This window comes from Protobothrops mucrosquamatus, unplaced genomic scaffold, assembly GCF_001527695.2.
Source record: "Protobothrops mucrosquamatus isolate PMUCROS unplaced genomic scaffold, P.Mucros_1.0 scaffold_19, whole genome shotgun sequence".
In the NCBI taxonomy this organism is placed as follows: domain Eukaryota; kingdom Metazoa; phylum Chordata; class Lepidosauria; order Squamata; family Viperidae; genus Protobothrops; species Protobothrops mucrosquamatus.
In genome coordinates, this window is record NW_015386095.1 from 1,676,522 (window position 1) to 1,701,407 (window position 24,886).

General features: G+C 36.1%; 1 protein-coding gene across 1 annotated transcript in view; it reads right to left on the minus strand.

The window, feature by feature from the left end:
* Positions 1-11,278: 11,278 nt before the first annotated feature.
* The window catches only part of KIAA1549L (KIAA1549 like), a 90,929-nt gene continuing 77,321 nt past the window's right edge, over positions 11,279-24,886 (minus strand). The window contains exons 19-20 of the mRNA XM_029287125.1: positions 18,781-18,932; positions 11,279-11,560 (exon numbers count right to left, since the gene is read on the minus strand). Coding sequence (XP_029142958.1) covers positions 11,279-11,560; positions 18,781-18,932 — 434 coding nt within the window. The remainder of the gene's footprint in view (positions 11,561-18,780; positions 18,933-24,886) is intronic.

Sequence of the window (24,886 nt, forward strand, 5' to 3'; positions counted from 1 at the left end):
ATAGTGTTTTACAACACTCTCTAAGTAGTTTACAATGGCTCTAACAATCTGAGGCCTCATTTTACTGACCTTGGCCTTCAGCCCCATTAGGATCTAACTCCAGGCTATGGGCAGAGTTAGCCTGCAATACTGCATTCTAACCACTGCACCACCAGGACTCTTTTATGTGACTGTTGCCTTGGTAGCCATTCTTCCTCCTGTCCCTCAAGGTCATTATTTCCACCCCATAGATCAGGACAAGAATTCTCAGACCATGCTAGGGAAATGGCTGCCCAACCCCTAACTGAAAACCTTCAGTGATGGAACACTCGTGACTCCAGGAGAAAAATTGTTCCACTACTTTCTAATTTAATAGCTATTATGATTATTCCCCATGGCCTTTCACTCAGTGCCCAATTTGAAGAGAATTATACATAGCTGCTCAGAAAGCACAGTTGTCTCAGGGACACTTGATCCATATCATGAAACAAAATTTTCTGAAACAACCTATTAATCTGTACTGTAATTGAAGGAAAGGCCTTGGCAGAAGATTAAGGGTAGCATTTAAGGAAATATCTGGGATCTACTTGCTTCATTTTAGAATGTCTAATAATTCCTATTTTTCTTTATTAAATTCTGTACCAAGCTATTACTGTAAAGACAGCGAGATTAACTCCTTCAGGCGTAATATGTCTATAGTGATATTTTGTGCCTTCCCTCCATTGAATGCAATAAAATCTTCTACTTCAGAAATCTGATACTATTTTGAGTCCTGGGTGATGGGAAGATTAGATATGAAAACATTTAGAGACAAAGCAATTTTGAATTCAGTGTGTTGCCACAAAAACAGGTGGGCTTTGCAAATTGGATTGTTCTACTGTCCATACTCCTGCTTAAAAAAAACCCTCCTATGCTTTTAAAATTACTAGTATATGTTTAGAATGTTAATACATATTAACTCAACATTGTCTCTGTTAATAGAACAGGTGTTACAGAAGAATATATATTTTACTGTAAAGGTAATAACCTGACATTTGGGATTCATAGTCAAAAACTACCGCAAATATATTTTAGAAAAATTAACATGCAGTCTTCGTTATGTCCAATATTTTGAGCCTCTCTCTCTCTCTCTCTCTCTCTCTCTCTCTCTCTCTCTCTCTCTCTCTCTCTCTCTCTCACCTACTCTCTCTTTTTAAGTTTGTCTGGAAGGAATAATAACAATGAATCTAATTTCTTTTTTTCTTTACAAGCACTTGGGATCTACTGAATCTTGCACTATTTCTTCTGAAATATCATTTAATGTAAACATGTTGGACACACTATTCATTTTTATATAATTCTGAATTCACTTCCAGGTAAATGAGAAATTCAGTGCCTTTGAAGGTGCAAGACCTTATAAATAATTTTTTTCAGATGTAACAAAACCCCAAAATAGAAGAATACCTACTTCCAGTGAAGCCAATTATATTTGCTGTATGTATTATTTAAGATTTCAGCAGTGGGTAACCTGATGTCCTCAACCGTGCTTGGGTTGCTTGGTGCTGAATCAGAGGACACCAGCCCATCCTTCTGCCTCTGCTATATCTGCTATGTCTGAGGCAAACTGAGAACTAAGGTCCTGTGCCTAGAGGTGGTCTTTTTCTTTAATATCCTACTTCAAGGATGCAATCAATATAGTGCATATTGGTGAATATCAGAGAAGTGAAATAACATGCTTTAGGCCAGAAATCATGTAGCTCCATAAGATGGATCCCTGATGTTTACAGCCTGCCTTCCCCCTCCCCCACTTGTAAATAAATTCAGGGAGTTATCCATTTAAAATGCAGAGCTCACCCCTTTCGCAGTGACTACACAGACTACACAAAATGTAATTCTTTAAGGTCCTCCGTATCTTCTTTGTTTCACTGTGCAGGTGGTTCATTCAACCAATAAGCAGTCAAGCAAGCAACCAAGAGATACAAAAACTCCAGATGCCATTGTCCCAAAGGTGCTTTCCAAAAGACAACTGGACATTGTTGTTCCTTGAAGATGTTTCTTGAAGAAATTTCTTGGATGAGAAGCGAAATGTCTTTAAGGAAAAACAAAATCCAGTTGCCTTTTTAAAACAGCACCTTTGGGGCAACCATGACCTGGATAACTGAGAATATCAATAGACATCCAGATGTCATTTAATATTGAGAAAGTCAACCTGTCAACCAGTCTACCTATATAACAGAATCTACACCCTTGAAATCGAGCACCTCATCCATTTTGTAAATGAAAGTATAATTGAAAAGATTCAGTTGTTATACCTCTGTAGTTGGTGAGGTGGGGAATTACCTTCTCAGTGGCCAGGGCTTACATCCTGTTCACACATTATATTCTTAGGGTAGTTTGCATTGCCCATATTGATCACCATAGCAAAACCCATTTTTCAGACTCCAACATTTATCCAGCAGCTGCATCTCATTTGCATGTGGATGACTACTATTTGGCAGCCAAGCAGCGCAAAGAATAATACATTTTTGTTACCACCTGATATTTGGGAAGTTGAACAATCAACGCATGGGTACAGGGAATTGTAAATAGTCAGTGGATAAGTATAGGGAAAAAACAAATGCAGCGCATGGAGTAACCTGAGTGCAGTGTGTGCTTTCTACCTTGTGTACCTTGGGCCGGAATGGAATTTTAACTGAGGGAATCCCAATCACGACCCTTGGGATGCTGCGTCCTATGCTGTAAGGACAGACATGAATGGAATCTTCTTTTGTCGTATGTACAGTTCTGCAAGCCTGCCACTGAAAGAATAGCCAACTATACTGTTTATAGACTGAATCGTGCTTGTGGCATGATGAAAATTTGTCCCCAGGACGGTTTTGCAAAATTTGAAATTGAATTGTATGTATTGAAGCTGTAATTGTTTAAAAGCACAACCTGCTACTTTTAAAAAAAATAAATTTGCATTCATTTCTGATGAAATAAATGCAAATAGAGACAAAGTAAACAAACTATATTTAAGCACAAGGTCTAAATAAGGTATAGAAGAGAGGAAAGACAGGCTGACCTTGTAAGTTGAAAACAATACTTGCCAAATTCTCTGGGAAATTCTTCTCTGTTGCAAAACTCTAAGGATGGTTTTCTGTTCTGTGTTTGTTCAAGCAGTCTCAATTAAAAAGAAGTTGCTATATTAGAGAGCATACAGTGTTCAAAATTTGAAATTGTATTGTTATTCATTCCACTGTCAACAGCCAATCATGATTTTAACAAAGGAGAACCCAAATAGATGCTGGATATAAAAAAATATTTATGTAGATTGTACATTTTTAAGTAAAGCAGTATTTTTAGAAAAGATTTGCAATCTTTAAAACAAAAAGCTAAGTTTAAGACATATAAGTCAAATATGGATCTTTTAATATTGAATGTAAATCCTATATTTTTAACAGAGACAAGATTAAACATACCTATGCTGGCTGGAAAGAAAAGCCTACATCATATAAAAGATTTTTATATAAATTGCATTCTATTGTAAGCTAAAATATAATTTGTATAAATCATATTGTAAGCTAACACAGACGGTAGAAAAAGTTAAAAGAAATTGATTTCAATGGATGCAGACTAACACTGTTTTTGGAGAATCAGAAGATTTTTTTTCCTAATCCAATAGACCATTTACAGAAATTGAACCCCTTTTTAATATATGCTTTAATGGTAAAAAAGGGACATTCTTGAAAACATATAAAGTATTAATATAACCAAACAGGTGGAGATACATAGTCTTTGAATGAAATAGGGGAATTAGATTTTGAGAAATATAAGATTACCGGAAATATGTGTAGAAAACACAATTCCTAGATCCCCCCCTGCACAGTTTTAAAACATATTTAAAGATGTTATATCATTGGGATCTTACCCCAGTAAAAATTTTATGCATAATAAATACAAGTACAAATGAATATTGGAGAGGTTGTCAGGACAACAGTATCTTTTTACATACTTGCTGACCATGCACCCAAATTAATAAATTATGGAATATAGTATTCCAGGGAATTTTATTAATTACTAATCAAAAATATAGAGATATATTTAGGTCCTTTGCAATTTTCTGGTAAGAATTGAAAATTGAAAAGGCACTATTGCTTGATTGTTATTATTATTGTTGTTGTTGTTAGTTTAGTAATAGCAGGGCTTTTTTGTCATAGAACGCCCAGAACAGAGTTCCAGCATCTTTTTTGGATGGAACCTTGTAGGGTAGGCAATGTTGGTTGTATGACATGTATGAGTTCCGGCACCTTTTTTTTTTTTTTTTACAAAAAAATCACTGAGTAATATCATCTAAGAAAAAATTGATATGCTAAAGCAGGGTATACGGTCTTACATTAAACTACATATTGATATCAGTTTAAGAAAATAACGATTTTATGTATATTATATAAAAATCATAAATTGACTAATTTATGTGTAGATATGTAACATATTAGTATAATTTATGCCTGTCTTTTGTAAGATGGTAAAATGAAGTGATCTGAATTTCTATACAGGTTGTTCTTGAGTGACAATCATTCATTCAGCAACCACCTGAAGTGATGATGAATCAGTTGTACCCGTCACGATTGCCATTTGTGACCTTCCTTGCCAGCTTCCCACAAACAAAGTTAATGGGGAAGCCAACAGGGAATGTCACAAGTCCCTTGAAAGTGTCTCTCCCCCTACTGCCATCGCCTTTGTTTCCTTGTGTGTACACCTTCTTTGCTCCCTTCACTCGCTCTTACAGATACATCATTCCCTACTTCCCCCTTTGCACACGCTACATGTTCCTTCCCTCGCTTACATATGCTCACCAGTGCCTTCCTTCCCTGGGCCTCCCTGAGCTCATACATGCGCATGTGCCCCTTTTCTTTATGAGTCTCTCAAAGATTCTGACATGCACATACTGCACAGAAAAATTACTCGGAGGGCTGAGTGACTAGCATCAGCAAGGATGTGCAATCATGTGCACAGTTCAAAGGCCATACATTTTACAGTCCTGTGATTTTATTTCTTATTGCACTGCTGCGAAGTATAAAAGCCAGTAGCAGGTACTCACACCATGCAGGGAGATACAACTCTTTTATTGTGAGAATAGATCTAATATGAATAGGAAGGAGATTAAGAGGCCTGCATTATATCAGCAAAGATGTACAAGCTCAGTTGTATGCAAAGCTAAAATGCATTTCCTAGCCTGAATTATGGACCAGTTTTATATCTTTGAGCTTTATTGTTCTCTGTCAAACGGAATTAAGAGTGTAAGAATGCAAATGTAGGTGGTTTTTTAAATAGCTAAAAAGAGATATATTTTGTCAGTTGCTTANAGGGAGGCCTGACAATTTCTGCAAGATTACTTAGCTCTTCTCCATTCAGAGGATGATGTAAATTAATTCAATTGCTATGAAGGCTGTGGAAATTTAGTTTAAAGAAAAATCCCTTTCTTGGAAGGCATAAAGACATAAAGGGCTGGAAACAAGAGAGCTGAAGGCATAAACTAGCTAAGTATGAATGATTAGATAGATACAGAACACTGGTACAATGGAAAGCAACATTAAAAAGGCCTAGGATGGATATTGCTTCTTTGAAGTATTATTTAAATCAGGGGTCCCCAACCTATGGTCTGCGGCCCGGTACCAGGCCATGGCCTGTTGGCCACCGGGCCCTGGGAATAGCTGGCAAGCCTCCCCACTTGTGGTAGCATCATCACGAGGGTGCTAGCAGCCCCATTTGCACATGCACGGGGACACTAGCACCGCCGCCCGTGTCACACGGGTGCCAGCAGCTCATTTGTGCATGCATGTGGGTGCCAGCACACATGCCATGGGGGCATGCGGCCCACTTACGCACGCGAGCACACACTAGCCCCGCTGTCATGCACGTGCCCATTTGTGCATACGCACACACATTTCCCTGCTGCTCCCTTTTCTTCTGGACCGCCAAGCCGGAAAGGTTGGGGAGCTCTGATTTAAAGACTGTTGACTAATCGTGTACTAGTTGACAACTAATGCAATTCACAAAGTTAAAATACCTGTTGCTAAAAGCACTTGTCACCTAAAAAGGTACATTCTTGAGGTTCAAGTTCCCCAAATGTAATAGTGAAGCATTTTTACAAGCATTCTATTACTTGCAGTGAACTAAAAATTCATTTAAGACAGTACAATTGAAAAGTCCCAGCCCGAGATGCTTACTGTAGGGTTCCCAGAGAAATGGGATGAAATGCAAGCAATTAAGAGTTTTTGTGGCACCAAGGCATGCCTAGGAAGAGGATTTTAGGTAGGGATAATTTTAAAAGTATTTTAATCGGAAACACAGCTGGTAATATTTGGTTTTAATTCGGCTTTTATCGGGGTATTTTTTGTACTTCTGTATTTTTGTATTTTGTATTTTTTGTATTTTGTGTACTATTTGTTTTTAATATGCTGTGAACCGCCCTGAGTCCTATGGGAGAAGGGCGGTATACAAATTAAATTATCTATCTATCTATCTATCTTTGTCTTTCAAAAAAGGTCATCTCCGATTGTTCAGTTTCTTTGAATGATATGGCAGTGGCTTCAAAATGCACTGATACTAGGAATCTGCATGCATTTCCACTAAACTTCCACATTATAATGTAATATTGATGACTGCTGGATTTTTACACAAACACACACACACACACACATGTATGTATGTGGATACATAGATATTCCTACATACACTATACATAACATTTTTGCAGCCAAAAACAGTAGCAATACTTCTAGTTACACAGAACCTCCAATCATAAAATTGGTATAGAATTATTTTTTGAAGTTTCATTATGATTATCCACTATTCTCATAGGTTGAATATTTACATATTATTTACATAGGGATTAGAAAAATACATTTTGTTTTGGTTACATTTGTAAGATAATAAAAAAGCAAGTACCGTGAAAAGCTTGCAATTACTAAGACGTTTGATGAGATCACAATGTGTATAAACAATTAATTAGCAACCTTGAGAATATAAAAAATTAAAAATTAACGAAATGACTTTTTATACACCTATGCCTAAAACTCAAAAGACCAAGGGATCGAACATATGGATAAAAAACTTGAACATTTAACATAAACACTTGACTCACATTTATTGACGTATATAGATCAACCACCTTACTTCTTACGTACAACCAAAGGTTCCCCACAGATCAACTCTTTTTGACCCTATTGATTGCATTTATGATATATTGACCAAAATCTGTTTAAACCAAGATTATTACTACTATTAGCAAAGTATTCTGCATGTGATATGGATGCAATTATGGCTAATAAGATAGTGTAGTGAATAGCACACAGAACACTGTTCTTGAAATGTAAGAGAAGTAAATATTCAAAAACATGAATTAATCACTGAAATGTAAGAAATTTAAGTAAAAACGTGTGTTCTTTGTGAAACTAGAAGGGGGGAGAAAGAATGGAGATGGAGCGATACATATAGGACAGTGATGGCGAACCTTTTAGAGACCGAGTGCCCAAACTGCAACCCAAAACTCACTCATTTATTGCCGGGTGCCAGGTGGGCATGGCCCACTGGGTGGGTGTGGCTGTGGTGGTCATGGCAGACTGGGCGAGTGTGGCCAAGGTGGGCATGGTCACCTCGATGTTGCTTGTGGGGAGGAATGCCTGTGGGGCCGGCCAGGGTTGGGGGAAATCCAGGGGGTCTCTGGCAGGTGGGGCGATGGGCAGGAGGCTTGTCCTGTGGGGTAAGGGGAGGCAAGGTGAGGCAAGGTCGGGGTGCCATTGTCACAGGGCAAGGCGAGGCAGGGGACAGGACGGCTGCTGCCTGACACCATCGGCCACCCCACACAGAGGCCAGTGAGCGAATGGGGGCCAACACTGTCCATCAGCAGCCACAGCCTGCTGGCCCCTCAACCGGCACACTCTGGGGCTCCGCAGCCTGCCACCAGCAGGTCAAGAAGCCGCCTCTGAGCTGGATGACCAGCCAACAGCTGTGGAGGTGATGCAGTGGGTTGTGCCTGGGAAAAGGAGAGAATGCGAGGCCAGGAGGGATGGGATGAGGGGGAGGGAAACCAGCCGTGCTGGGATGCATCCGGCCATGTGGGACCTCGGTGAGTTAGCGGGCAGCTGATTGAAGAGGGACGGTTGCCATCTCCGGGGCATTGCGCATGTGCCCACAGAGAGGGCTCTGAGTGCCGCCTCTGGCACGCGTGCCATAGGTTCAGCACCACTGATATAGGGAAATGAAGGAGACTGAAGATGAATAAAAGCAATTTTCATTGAAATAAAAATGTGTTTTAAAAATGAGCAAAAAGGGCTAAACAAGATATACATATCACAACTTTGCCCTTCAGCAGCTTATATGAATGTAAAAAAAATGATGCTCACTTTCCCTTTTATTTAGTGCATACTTATAATAATGTCTATAGTTTTGAATTATTGAGTTCTGCATGAGTATGGTTACTGAAAGTGATCAGTGGTTTATGATGAAGTAAAACATGTGTGGATTGCTTACTGAATAGTATAACACTGAGCAGCGGGAACACAATGATGAAAGTATTCAGCCATGAATAGATAGATAAATTTTATGACAGACCAATTCAAATGAAGGCATTTGAGCCAAAAGTATTGGTATCTGTCAAGAGAAAATAAAAAGTTGAAAGTTGTGCATAAATGACAAAAAAGAACATATAGATTATAGGTAGTCCTTGTTTAATGATTGCAATCACTTGGTGCTGCTAAATTTGGAATGTTCACCCCAGCACTGGGATAATTAGCTGGAAGATAATTGAGATTAGTATTTACATTCATTGGAGAGGAAGGGATTACAACAGAGTAAGTAGGCACGTAATAGGGAGTACACATCACAAGGAATAGCCTATCAAGGACTCTGTCGCTAGTGAATCGCTTAGGAGGCAAACAAAAGCTTTTAGTTTGAAATTGATTTAAAATCTGGTCAATTTCAGCCAGCAATTGCCACCCATGTGAGAGCTCTAATCAACTAATTAAGATCACAGAACTGAGCTTGTTCATTTCTAATTGGCACTTTTTAGGGAGTATTGCACTGCAGAAAAGAAAAAAAAACCACTTAGGAAAAGTTAGCTTATGTAGTTCTCTCTGCTCTGGGGTGAAAGCAAAAAATGGGTCAGGCACATATTTACTGTAATGGTGAAAGCAATATTGCAAAGATCATAAATACAGACATTAGTCACAGAGTTACTTTTTCATCACCATAGTAACTGCAAATAATCACTGTCCCAGGCAGTTGCTAAACAGGGACTATCTTGGTTGAATGTTAAAGATGGGGGAAATGGAGACATTTTATGATGTGCATATGCTGGTAGAACAGTGCTTCTCAACCTTGACAATTTTAAGGCATGTGGACTTCAACTCCCAGAATTCCACAGCCAGCAATGCTGGCTGTGGAATTCTGGGAGTTGAAGTCCACATGCCTTAAAATTGTCAAGGCTGAGAAACACTGTGGTAGAATGAATATTAAGTGATCTGTTGCAAGGAATAAAACTTTGCCCCTGTCCCCAGCAAAACAAACAAACAAACAAACAAAAACAGCTATGCTTAGGAGTATTCTATGGAAGTCAATTGGATATGTTAGAAAAAACATAAAAACTCACTCCAATGGCAATCGGATACTTAAAAAATAAATGTTAAAACAAGAATACACTGTTGTTGTTGATTTACTAGTTTTTATACCTTCAGGCTTACAATTTGTTACTCCTTTTCTGTGCTTTGCACTACCCCCAAAAAGAGTAGCGTGATAGTTAACTTTGTAATGTATGTACAACTACATTACCTTTATATTTACAGTACCTACTTTAGTAAAGATTAAGAAAATAACACACACAAAAAAAGAAAATATCACAAAATACTACAAAACGGAAACTGAAAAAATGACTTGGCTAAAAGGTATTTTTTATTCCAGCAAAAAAAAAAAAAAATCCGTTCATCACCCATAAACAAACTTAGTTCTTCTGAAGATTGCATTATAAATGAATGGTTTTCTGTAACAGTCTGCCATTTTTGCAGCTATCGTAAATGAATCAGCATATTTGCGTTCAACTTTCATTCCATACATTATTTTCATCCCACTGAAATAAAACAGTGAATTACATTTATCTTTCAAAATATATAATTCTAGATTTGGCAAAATCATTTTCGATATCAACAGTTTCAACAGAACAATTTGTTGAAATACCTCAGCAATATATTTACAACCAGCCAACTTGTTTGCTTATTTTTACCTTAATATTGATGCCCAGGCTATAAAGGTTAACATTCCCTTGAGTCATGCTCAATTCCTGCCCAGTGACTACAGGGCCAAAACTCTGGCCATAGGTTTACTTGCTTTGCATAGCCATGTCATTATTTACTCAAGAAAAAAGAATAGAGCTTTGTCTCAAGCAGAGAATTTTTTTGTAAAAAGAAGTACATTCATTATCCTCAACTGAGTCAGACTCAAGGTTCTCAAATTCACCATTTTCACTTTGTTCAAAGTGAAATCCTTTTTGAATATAGGGCACATAGAGAATTTGTTTTCACTGGAAGATTCCAAGAGCTTTTAATACCTGTTTTTTGGTCAAGTTTCTTTTCCTTTTCACAGTCAACAGAGACACTATTGAAAACCTTCTGTGTAACTCAAAAGTAACATTACACCAGCACTTTAGACACTAATTATACTGGTATACTTCTTACCAGCTTTTTTCCTGTTTTTTTGAGTTATAAACAATGATCAAGCCTTTGAGGACATTTATAAAGCACTCTGTGAAGTTCATACATATCAGATTCTTGTGGTCCAAATGTAGTTTCTAGCAAAAGCTGAGCTCTATTGCTTTGTTGTACTCAGTCTTTATGGTGTGTTCCAAAATGTAACTTACTTGACCACTAATGAAAGAATACATATTCCTTAATTATTACAGTATTAGTTTCCTCTTGACCCAGAAAGATAAAACTTACTTTTTACATGCACACGTTGCTACAGAGTGGTCTATATTTGTGCTTCCCCAGCACTTTGTATATTGGAACAATAAGCAGGCATTTGGTTTAACAAATGTTTACAGTGGTAGAAATGTCATCAAACAAGATGTATGTGATGGACACTTGCTTATAATATATCAATGTTTCACAGAGAATGCCAGGGAATATTTGTCGTAACAGGCATGGAACTGATGTTATAGTTGCTATAACTTTAAAAGGTCCAATATTGACTCTATCAGAATTGGAAAAACAGGACATTCTTTTGACAAGTCTCATTTAAAAGCTAGAGGCATCCTAGTGATGAAAGCCTATAGAGCAGAAACCCATCAGACCTGAAATTCAAACATTTCTGTCTGCTTCTTGGCTAACTTTGCTACTTCTTCTCTTATTGCCTTCACCAAGGCAGTTGTAGAAAGATTGGGGACAGGGTTGACCGAAGCATCATTTTCTATTATGCTTTGCCAAGATCCAGCTGTAGCAGGGTGTAGAGCTTGTTCCAGGCTTGGGTACACATCTTCTGATTCACCATACTGAGGGTGAAGCCTCGAAAGACAGTTGTGCTGATAGGGTGGACGTGAATATGCTTCTATGTAGCCAGGGAGCGGAACCTACAGAAGATTTTAAGTAGAACATGAACTCTTTTCACTCAAATAACAATACTGAACAGCTACAATGCCTGCCTCATATAAATATATCACTTGGGGGAAAGTTGCAAATTAATTAATTAATTAAAACTTTGGAGTTTAATTACGCCAAAGAAAACACCATTTTTGAGTGGAAACTATTGAATGAAATAATTTTCATTGGAAATCAATAAGCTCCTTATCAAATCAATGGTTTTTCCATTCCTCAGTAATCTGATGAGAACAGAGTAGTATACTCTGAGCCATGCCCAGAGAGGAACTAACTTCTCTAATTGGAATGAGACTTCTCTGCTCCTTGGACATGAAGGTACATGCCCCACCTTCAAAACAGAAAAGATTTCAGTTTATTACCAACAATTTGAATCCTAATTCGCTAAATTAAAACAGATATCTTTTCTGAAAATATGACACTATCATATTACGTTAAGATAATAAGGCTTTGAATTAGTTTGGAAGTAGTAGAACAGATATTCTGGATATTATTCTATTGGATTGTTGTTAATTTTTAAAATCTCCATGCTATATAGAGGCTGCGTTCAAGCAGAATCTGAAAACAAGAGATTAAAATCTAGAGATTAACTTGACTGCTTTGCATTTTGGTTCTGTATAAATTTTGTATAATAGTCAATGTCTACTCATTTAATAACCCCAAAACTAAAGATTGAAACTAATAATAGGTCATTCCCTCTTTTCCTAATAATCTTACTAGTGAAGTGAATAGTTCCTATACATGACAATTTTTAAGGATATTTTATTGGAAAGATATTCATTTATTTACCTTTTCTCAAAAATTATGGAACATTATTGTCTTTCAAAGCTGATGTTTCACTCACATTGATACAATACACATAAAAGAGGATGTGATATTTGTTTAAAGCCCAAGGCAAACTAGGCTTCTACTTGGAGTCTGTAGATCTCTATAGCTTTTTTCCTCACAGCAACCAAAGCTGAATCTGAACCTTTTCAAAACCTTTTAGGTGACTTGGAGAATAGTAGAAAGACAGACACATTATGTATAAAAACTAGCTCACATGCTTTTTCAGATAAGGAAATTGCAGAAAAAGGAGAATTGATAGAACAAAAAAGATGTATTTTTCTACTCACATGATATAAAAAGTATGCAAGGAAATCTTCACACTAGTTTGGAGAAAAAATATTGCTTACAATAGGGCTACTGGGACATGGATTGTAAAATCTGGACAACTACTAGATGATATACAGAAAACTCCATCTCTCTGCTATGAGCTAGTGGTCATCCTGGTATTTATAGCACAGATGTAGCCATTAACTTAGAGTAGTTCACTTTTCTATCTCATATCCATGTCAGAAATCTTTGACTGCCAGAATATACAAGATAGGTTTTTCGTTAAAAGTTTGTATGCATATTTGTTTTCCTTTTAAGCAAGGATTTCAATCAATCCTGATTTCTCAAAACATTTTTTTCAGCTTCCCAAATCTTTTCCGGATATCTTCCTTTTCCATTATACAACTTATTTAAAGCATAAATTTCATTATCTCCTCCAATAAACAGATTGGAAGCAATGAATGTGTTATAGTTTCTTCTCTATTCCAGAGGCACTCTTGGTGATACCTGGCACAATAAGCATCCTCCTGAAATTTCATAAAGAGGGCCCTACAAAGTCTGCTATTTTTTTAAAAAAACTGCTGAAACTAAGAATATTTATTTATTATTTATTACTTCAGTTCAGTTATTACTTTCATTTATTATTTATTACTTCAGTTCTGAGGCCTCCTGACTTGGTATCTGTGTGTGTGTGTGTGTGTGTGTGTGTGTGTGTGTGTGGGGCTTACAAATAAAAACAGAAAATGTCAAGAGAAGAAGACAGCTAAGTGAACACAAAGCTCCCCCCCAAAAAAACAAGTAGCAAAAAGAAAACAAATAATGGGGTTCAATCACAATCCTAGCCCGCAGTCTAGGAGAACAACCAGGTTTGGTTGCAGAAAGTCAAAAGGGCATAACTAACAACTACAACATATATGCACATATATGTCTGAAACTAGAGGCATGATGTTCACAGACGGGATAACTATGCTTACAGCTGTTATCTGTCTGTCTGTCTGTCTGTCTGTCTGTCTGTCCATCATTGTAAAGACTAACTTTATTTAGTTTTTGATTGTATAACTTTCTTAATTGATTGTGTGAAAGCTATAGACATCCAACTGGACCTTTCACATTTCAATGTTTTTAATAGTGATTCAGATAAGGAAGTAGAAGGAATGAACAAATATACAAATGACACAAAATGAAGTGGTGTAGCTAATACCTTAGAAAGCAAAATAAATATCATTAAAACAATCTTGATTATTTACAAAGATGGGCTGAAAGTAATATATGATTTTAACTTAACTTTAATGCAATATTTTTAACTTAAACAAGAATCAAATATACAGGTGTAATATGGGAGATAACTTGGTTTGGGAATAGTTGTGAGAAAGATCTGATTGCAACCCAACTGTGACATGCCTGTGGAAAAGAGAAATGTTTCCAAATAATGGTAAGTAACTATTCCAATTGATTCTGCTTTGATCTCACACACACACACACACACACACACACACACACACACACACACACACAGAGAGAGAGAGAGAGAGAGAGAGAGAGAGAGAGAGAGAGAGAGAGAGAGAATAGTGTGTCCAGTTCTGGTATTACACTTCAAGGATTAAGAGAAACTGAAATGGGATTAGTGATACAACAAGGATGGCAAGATGAACAGAAATGAAATCCTATGAAGAGAGACTGAAAAAGCAGCATATTTAATCTTCAAAAAAGAAGACTAAGGGGAGACGTAGTAGCTCTCAAGTGCCTGAGGTGACATTATCTCTCTTTCCATGTAAGAATTTATATCTCTTTCACTTATTGTGTTGTTTCACTTTTTAAGCATTAAAAGTGTTTCATTTTTCTAAGCATTAAAATTAAAAGTATTTTCATTTCATTTTATTGGATTCCCTTACATATTTTAAGAATTGTAATCTTCCCTAAGACTCCTAGATTGTGAGTGGAAAATGAATACTTTAATAAATACATAAATATAAAATATTCTTCTTTCTGTGTGCAGTATTGTGTCGGATATTAATTTAGAACTCTGTTTTATTTAACAAATACCATTTGAAACTTAAGGGACTCTTTAAAATATAGTTTGAAAACTATGAAAAGCAACTGCAAGATTCTTTCAAATTTTACTTCTATTTAAACCATACAAAATCATGCCATTCTATTGTTCAATCCTGCAATATAACATCAAAATTTACTAGGCACCTAATGTTTTAAAGACAAAAATCCAACTACGCTCCTGTTACTCAACTAATGCTAAGTCAAACTTGTTAAAAACCTGTGTCTTGGAATAAAGCACTAGAGGCCAGTATTTCTCTAGTTCAGGCTCATAAAAATGGTAACCCAGAACTACAATGCTGAGAAATCAGAGATTCAAATGTTTTTATCAACCAAACCATCTGCAAATCTGTATTCCCTCATAAGATCACTGTTGCCATTATCAAAAAAGCCTTCTGTTTTTTTCTAAATATGAATGGTAGAGATAACATGCCATCCACAGGACAGTCAGTATTTTCCAAAGAAAAGATTACTTGATTTGAAATTGTATTTTGCAGCGTGTTGTTTGATTTGGATGAAAGAATGGGTGTTGCTGAGAAATAGAAGGCTTTTAGAGTTAAAAGAACATAAGATTTGGATTGCTTGGATATTTGTGGTATGATAAAATTAATGTTGACTTCAAAAATCATTATATTATATATGCCACATTGAGACTATGGAATAAATGCAAATCCAGGGAGTGCCCAAAAAACATCTTTATAGCTCTCAACATAAGAAACATTCTATATCCAAGAAATAATAGACAAACACAAATTAAAATATTGTGAATACTAAAATTCTGCCAAGAGGAATATAAAATAAAGAGAACAATTGATGACAGAGGGATATGTGGTTTTCTTATTTACAGATATCAGATAGATTTAAAATAGATAATTTATAATAACTTTTATTGATAACATTTGTTTTATCACTTTTTGTTGATTTTTGCTTTTACAGCCTCTCTTTATTTAGCATCTAACTCATTTAGTAACCATTCAAAAATTATTATGATGGTAACAATACTAAATAATGTTTTGACTAATTTGCATATTTACAACTAAATTTCATGAAGTTAAAAACAAAACCTTCAGTGTCAAACTGATTAAAGTCTGATCAGTTTCAGGTACCAGCAGAGCAAGGAGCTCTAATCAAATAGTTAAGATCACAAAGCTGCACTTGTTAATTTACAGTTAGCACTTTTTAGGAAAGAGCTGCACTGCAGAGAAAATCAGGAAGAAATAACTTGTTTATCCAGTCTCTCTACCCTGTGAAGGGGGGAGGAGAAGCCAGGAATAAATGGGTCAGGCACAGGACACTGTACAAGAGAAATTTATCTGAATGAGATGGCAGGAACCACTGATCTTTTACAGCATCTCTCTTTCTCAGCAACCATTTTGCTTAGTGACCATTTTGTTACTGATTTAAGAAACAGACGGCGGTCTCTAATGAAAGGGTGTACTATTATTTTAATAGTTGATTTGTATTTCCATTTACAGTTGTATTTTACAAAGAAACTAATTTACATAAGATGGTGTTTTATGCTCTTCCAAAAATAAATGATCTAGAACAGGGGTCCCCAACCCCCGGTCCATGGGCCACGGCATGCCAGCAACCAGTCCACACAAACAAGCAAAGCCCCATCCATGGGATGCAGGCAGCACACAAAACCACACACTCTCCGGTCCATGGAAAAACTTTTCTCCACGGAACCACTCCATGGTGCCCAAAAAGTGGGGGATCTCTGATCTAGAACACCATCCCGACACCCAAAATTTCAGTACTGGAATTCTCTATTTTACTCATTGTTTTAAAAAAAGGGAGTTGTCAATTTATTCATTTAAAAAAATCTATTTCAACTTTTCATTTAAAAGCTTACAAAATGATTTGAACAGAACACTAGATCAGAACTCTCAGTGTTGATTTCCTAGTCACTTTCATGTAAAAGAAAACATCCCCCCCTTAAACTAAATCTTTTTCATACAAGATCTTATACACAGTGAATCTTTGTTTCCATCCATATGTTTGGTTGATGTTGGTTTTTTTCTCATTTTCTTGTTTTTAGTAATCTGTAAACTGCTCAGATTCAATGGGAGTTGGGCAACATATAATATCTAAATTATTATTACTATCTGTTTACAAAAATTGAGTTGTGAGTGGCAATGTCACAGTTGCCAGTTCTTTTTCTGGTATTGGCCTTCATATGCATCAAGTTCTTCTGAAGAAACTAGCATGTTGTAATCTATAGGCATAGTAAATGTGTGGATTCAAGCAATGTGGCCTTTGGCAATTGGTTGATGGAAATTTAGTCAATGCAAGGATTTTCTAAGTACCACCCAAGATTTGTCGGTATGGCATCCAGTTTATCAATTATCATTATTGTTTAATTTACAAACTCTATTAGAACAGTATAAAACCAACACAAAACATATTTTCATCAATACTGTGAAGTAGAAGAACTAAGAACAGGTAGTCCTCGACTTACAACAGTTCATTTAATGACGTTCAAAGTTACAACAGCACTGAAAAAAGTGACTTATGAGTGCTTTTCACACTTACGATGGCTGCAGCATCCTGTCACATGATCAAAATTCCTACGCTTGGCAACTGACTCGTATTTATGACGGTTGCAGTGTCGCAGGGTCATGTGACCACCTTTTGCAACCTCTTGACAAGCAAAGTCAAGGGGGAAGCCAGATACACTTAACAAACAGGTTACTAGTTTAACAACTGCAGTGATTCACTTAAAAACTGTGGCAAGAAAGGTCGTAAAATGAGGAAAAACTCATGTAACAAATGTCTCACTTAGCAACAGAAATCTGTGGCTCAACTGTAGTCGTAAGTCAAGGACTACAAGTATTTAGTAGACATGTATTAATAATTATGTAAAGTCTGTTTTGGCACTGTATATCTGACTTGATCACTGAAACCAGATCATTCTTAGCAATTTGTGTGGTTTTCCAAGTACTTTTGGAAATCACAATCAGATTGGACAACCATTTGTCTGAAATGGTATAAGGTTTCCTGCTTGAGCAGAGGGTTAGTTGGACTAGAAGACCCCCAAGGTCCCTTCCAACTCTGTTATTCTGCTATGTGTTCTATAGTTCTAATACTCAGCTTAAACCCTGTTTAGGCATACTGGAAAATTTGAGCAATGTGTGTAGCAACTGTTTGGAACGGATGGAAACTAATCAAGGAGAGAAGCAACCTAGAACAGTGGTGGCGAACCTATGGCACGGGTGCCAGAGGCGGCACTCAGAACCCTCTCTATGGGCACGCACACTGTTGCCCCTGTCCTAGGCCTTCAGCTGGGTTTTATAAAACCGTTTCGCTTTAGGCCTTCGCTGCCATGTGCAAAAAAAAAAAGGTTCAATCAGTCAATTTCAACTTCTCGCGGGAAAAAAAAAGATCTTGCAAAGTTGGAATTGATTGATTGAACTTTTTAGTCCCACCCAGTCTGCTGTTACCATCGCAGCCACACCCACCCAATTGGCTACACCCAGCCAATGGGCCACACCCACCCGGCACTTGACGATGCATAAGTGGGTTTTGGGTTGCAGTTTGGGCACTCAGTCTCTAAAAGGTTCGCCATCACTGTAGAACTAAGGAGAAACTTCCTGACAGTTAGAACAATTAACCAGTGGAACAACCTGCCTCCAGAAGCGGTGAATGCTCCAACACTGGAAGTTTTTAAGAAGAGACTGGACAGCCATTTGTCCGAAATGGTATAGGGTTTCCTGCCTGAGCAGGGGGGTTGGAGTAGATGACCTCCAAGATCCCTTTCAACTTCTTATTATTATTATTAATTATTATTATTATTATTATTATTATTATTATTATTATTATTATGCATTAATGAAGTTTTATAAAAGGAACTTGAAACATTAATGAACATTAGCAAAGTGAGTTTCCTGTTGTCGAACTGTAACATCATACTTTAAGTTCTCTTCTCGAAATGGCCAGATAGCTAAATAATACAATATCAATTTGGGGCTCAATTATGGTCGTTGAGGACTACCTGTATGTATCAGTTTATTCTGAGATACAAATAGTAAAATAAAATCTGCTCAATTACCGAGTCAGCCCATTGTCCTGGGATATCATGTTCTCCAGCATAAGACATCCAAGCCTGATTTCTGTATGCTACAGGTGCTGCTGGGATGAAATAATCTGTGTACCCAGGTCGGTTTGCTGCTGGGATGGCAAACACTGCTGGAACTGTATTTCCTATCAAAAAATAGGGAAGATAGTTAGTAACGGAAACACATTTTATAAATACAGAGGAACATTTTAAAGGACATCTGAGATGTTCCAAATAGAAGGTCCCATTGTTTAAGTGGCGATGAAGAATTTCTTGCCAAAAGTAGATCATGTATATTATTGCATCTGCACCTAGTGCCAAGTTGCCACTATTGTGACACTTTTTGTGGAAGAGAATGCACCTATAGAGAGAGATCAGCACTGACATTCCATGTGATACAGTGAAGACAGCAGCACTATATTATGCAACTCGTAATGGTACTCATCCATTGTCCAAATGAATTATTGTACCAGCTTTTAATTCATTATTTCTATCAGTACGTGGCACAATGCTGATGCATATTCTTGGATTTAGGCAGAGTAGAAAGAGATGTTCCTGGGCATGTTTCAAATAGACTTGTGAGTATACATAAAGTATATGTGATATGAAAAACAAAATAGATTCTAGTGTTTCTCCAAAAGTGTTGCTTCTTTTGTACAATTATTAGCTGAAACACCAACATAGTTAATTTTCAACAGAGTATTACTGAACAATGAGCAATCACAATAGGATTAAGAGTTTCTGCAAAGCACTGTAATCATCTGTTTCGATTATGTGAAATATGTTTGTGTGCAACAGTGCTTTTGTACATTTGCAAAATCTTTCAAATTCTTCTGAGTGGAATTTTGTGTTCAGTCAAGTTTTGAGCAAAACTGTTGGATTATTAAATAAGGGAATAACATTATAGATTTGACTTTCTTACTTGGTGTGCGTCAGACTTTAAGTAGTTCAAATAAACTAGCATAATCCGAGTAAGTTTTATATATATTGTCACTTAGTCACAATCTTGCTGTTTCCGGATCCTTTCTAATGTCTTCATGAAGAGTCTACTTGTCCACAGGGATGACCTTCTTCATCAGCTGACAAATTAATAGATTTTTCAGTGTCTATCACTGGTATCTTCTAGGACGGCACTCCTCAAATTGCTGATATCACATTTACTGCTTTCAGCAAAAATGTTGCAAAATATTTGTTTAAAAATGAACCCACCTGTTATTGTCTGGTCATGAAACACTGCTCTTACAGATCAAAGATAGCAGTTATTCAAAAGTTAGTGTACTAAGTGTCCCAAGTATCTCATCGTCTTTTCTAGAACTCAAATTTTAAATACTTAAGTATGTAAATGTTATAGAGAATGGTTTTCTTTTATTTTTTGCTGAAAAGAAAATATCCCTGCTGCAAGTCCATGTCCAGGAGACGGCCAGTAGCTTGTGCTATTAATATTTTATTTTCTGAGTCCGAAGATGTAGTTTGGTCTTTGCTTTGGCATGCTGTTAGCATCTTTTGTGGTTGTTATTGATAGAACTTTTGGAGCCTAATCTTATCCATATAAATTAACTGAATTCAATGGAACTTATTCTTATGTAAATATAAAAAGGTCTACAGTTTTCTTCCCAAGGAAAATCTCTCCAGAGCAATGTTAATTTTAAAACTGTCTCCATATGCTAATTTTGCTACAACTATCTTTACCATGCGTAATAATACCTCTCTTGGAATTATATTTCAGTTTTACATATTACAGAATTTGAGTAAAATTTATTGTAACCTTCCTGTGAAAACTCATCCAGTGAAGGGCTCAAGAAGGACTCAAGAACTACTCAATCATTTTAAATTCAAAATTCACTGTCATATTATGAATACTATAATTTCATTTTTCTTCTGTCTTCAGTTCATCATAGCATATAGATAAAATGTGCTAATGCTAATATGGTTCTCATAAGATGCTCTGCTGAATAGTGGAACTTGTGTGCCTTATGCCCCTTACCTCCATTTAACTTTTACTTAGGAATTCATACAGATTACAACTTAACAAGTCAGTAATAGCACTTAACACCTGCCATGACTATTACATTATTGCCATCAGTTGCTATTTCCTTTGCAAGAGCCTATTTATTAGACAAAACTGCTCTCTTTTTGTGTCTTATTGACAAATATGTTTGAGTATCTCAAAACAAAACACTTCACACACATAGGATGTTAAACAGAAACAATGTATTTTAATAAGACAAAGTTCCATTTTTCCATTTCAATTTACAAGTTTCCAGCCTTCTTTGTCTACAATGGGCTTCTCAAGTTTGCGCAAATGTTGCTTATGGGTTTACAAGTTATAAAAGGAACCAAATATACCAACCAATCAACCTTCATTTAGGAGATAATATCAGAAGTTAGCCCCATATGTTCCTTGAGTTATGTCTCTTTAAGATCTCTCTGAGGTGAGACCTTGAACTCTGAATTTGAAAGGTTTCAGGAAGTTATTTCTTCTGTCGATGAATATATCCCTGAATGAATATAGCATACGGTGTATTTAACCTTATGGGCCTCAACAACAATTCTAAAAACATCCATTCCAATAATAATCATAATAATAATAATAGTAGTAGTAATAATAATAGTAATAATAATAATAACAAAACAAAGACATCATATTACAAACAAAGTCCCTTAAATCCATAGGTAGGGATGATTAGATGTAACACAAGTAAATTATGAAATTAGAAAATATTTTACTGCTTAAAGGCATTTCCAGTACCAATATTTATACCACAGCTGTATATTTACACCACACTTTACAATCACAGAGATGGCTTGTAACATTAAATCCAGGATAAGGTTAGTGAGGATCTGCTATCCTGCTGGAGCAATTGTAATTTTCCCTTGAGTAGTCACAATTACAAATATGCATCCCCCAAACTAGAAGGATGCAAACCAATACAAATAGAGCAGGATTAACCTTTAAACCATGTTTAGAGGGTTGGGAGAGGGGGATTGGAAACTTTTTTCTTAAGTCTTCTCCACCATTCTGACCTTGAGCAGAAGAGCAGCAGTGAGCATTTCTTCTATCCTCAAGTTAAACAAAGAAAAGCAGTAAGGAAAGGACCCACTGCTCTAGTGTAAATATGAAAAGATCACTCAGAATTAGAACCCGTATAAAAGTCACCATCAATACAAATATGTAACTTACATTTCAAACTTTTTCTCCTGAAAAAGGGAAGAACTGTGATCATGATTGTGCAGACCACTTAAACCAGACTCATGTGGCCAAGCAGAAATCTTAAAATACTGGTGGTGGTGGTAGTAATAGTAGTAGCAGCAGGCATTTTAAAACTGTCAAGTTGTCATAGACTGTTTATTCTCATACAAATAACTAGTTGAAAGTTGCTTGTACTTTGGGGATTTCATGCTAACATTATGAATCCCTTATAGTTAAGATTCACTATAGAAGCATGTAAGAAGCATGGCTGAAGAGAAAGCAGCTCTAATCCCTAGGCCAAATTCAGGATATATTTTATCAATCCAGGACATATGGCTCAATAATTATTTATTCATTCAACATTTCCTAATAGGATTAGAGATCAAGATGGATTTTGTTATAGTTCCAGATTCTCTTTTCTGAGGTAGTCAAAATGGACAGAGAATCCCAAATTACTTCTTGTACTAAGTAATGCCGGTTGAACTGCTTATCTTTATTTTGGTCTGCATGTTATTTTTGGTGATTTCAAGAAAATACAATGACCTGATCAGTTGAAAATATTCATATATTCTTGCAAGTTCCAGTTATAAATAAAATCATCTACCTTCTTGAAACCATTTATCTGAGTTAGAAGTTCTACAAGATCTAGTGGGATGGGATTCTAGATCGGAATAATTCCTCCGAAATTCACTGCTTCATGACTTCTTGAAAGGCACATGCAATGCTATAGTGCTTCCCTCTGCCTTTTTTCTAAAGAAAGAAGAAGCTGAGATCTGCCTTGGAATTACAAACTGTATGTGAAAACTTTTAAGCCAACTTTCAAAACATCAAAAATGAGTAGGTTAAAATGGAAATATTACCTAAATATATACCAACTATCCCATCCCTGTTCACTTCCAATATTTATTTAAACCCTGCTCAAGCTGCAAAATTTTCATAGCAAAAAAATCTTCTTGAAAACTAATACTGATTGAAATTACAATTAAGAGGTAAGATAACCTTTATTGTCACTTTTTCTGTGTATACACATTAAAAATGAAATTCTGATGCCCACACTATTTTCTCCATTTTGATGTTATGGCCTAAAGAATGGAAGTTAATATATGAATCTATTTGGGATGTGATGGAAGCAAGAATTATTTTACAAAGATCAAAAGGCATACAGAGCTGTAGTGAATTAGGCTAGTTACTTTTTCCTTTTTTATCTCATGAAATTAATTTATTTGGCTTACTATATCTTCTTTTCTATGTTCTGCTTTTTCTGAAACAGTATAGTGTGATTATTATGTCCGCATTCAGCATTAAATAAAAGGCAATTTAAAGTCACTCTGGGATTCTCAAAATCAGTCCCTTATTCTCTTTTAAGGGCATGTTAACCTTATTCATTCATTAGCAACACTGATAAAGTGGAATTTGGCATAAACATTTAAGGGGCCATTGTATTTCTTCCCAGAAAATAAGAAGCTAGAATATTTTTGCACACATGGAGTAATGCTGAAATATCTACACAATTCTTTAACATAATTATTCCTAAGAAAATTGGCAAAACTCAATACAGGTAGTCCTCATTTAATGAGCCTCTAATTTAACAATCATTCCTAGTTATCACCTATGATGATAAAAAAATAATAATTTTACAACAAATCCTGTAAAGCAAACGAAATCTGAAGTAAGATCATGAGCACAGTCACAGTTTGACTTAGTGACCACTTCACTTAATAACAGAGTTGCCAGTGCCAACTGTGGTCACTAAATGAGGACTACCAGTATAATTAAAGATTTTTCAAATGTCCACATGTCAATAATAATGCTACCATCTCAATTAACCTGAGCCAAGATTGCTGCACATCTTGATTAAATCTGAGTTTAATTACAGAGTCGGAGTCAAATTTATTTAGTGAGTATGCTCGCTAAAGTCAAATAGTGGATATTAGTAATAATTAACTTATGTTTTCTGATTTCAGTAGGTCTAATTGAAACATGACTGGTTCATCGTATTGGGTTTTTTTTCTTCCATAAAACTACAGATGTCAGCATTCTATCTTAGTGACAATATCTTACATTCCATCTGTTCCAGAGAGGGGTCAAAAAATCTCAGCTTGTTCTATTATCAGCATACTACTGATAATATATTAATATACCATAGCAATAATGCTTTACCAATAAGTCACACACAGATACCTCTGCATCAAAAATATGCATTTTTAAGTACCACTCTTGAAATTCCAAACTGACCAACATTTAACTATTTAAACAAGCATGTAATATGCATTATTCTATCTTAGTTTAAAAAACAAACCAAAACCAAGCAATTATTAGTACATGGTTTCCAAAATATTGTGTGACATTCAAAGAGGCATAGTCACTCTGCTTTCAGGCAGTAAAAAATAGAACTGAGAATAAAGTAGCAAGAATAAAAGGAGGAGCTCAACGGACAAATTATTTCAGAGGTTAGGGTAAAGTGATATATCCTAAAATGTAGGTTAAAATCACTGTGCTAGGCAACTACAGAGTGTGAAAATCTGTAACAATTTTGTGCAGTCCAATTATACATCAGTTCCAGAAATTTTCATCAAAAGAGTATTTTTCAGAAGCAACCTATGATATGCTGTCTGTGGCAGAAGATTGCCCAGAAGCACTATAACTGATGATTGACTATTTCAATAAAGAAAAAAAGGCTTCAAAGCTAATGAGACCTATGAGTAAAAGAGCACATAAGCGTTAAGTATCTCTTGACAACATGCAAACTGTGCCGAGTGGCCCCACTGAGACTATTTACATGCCTAAAGTTAAGTAACATTCTTCAACGCACCACTGGATCATAACCTAAGGCAATATAGTGAAACTTCTTTCAAGCCCTTTGTTTTTAAAGATGAAGAGAAAGAGAGTGGGAGTGGGAGTGGGAGTGGG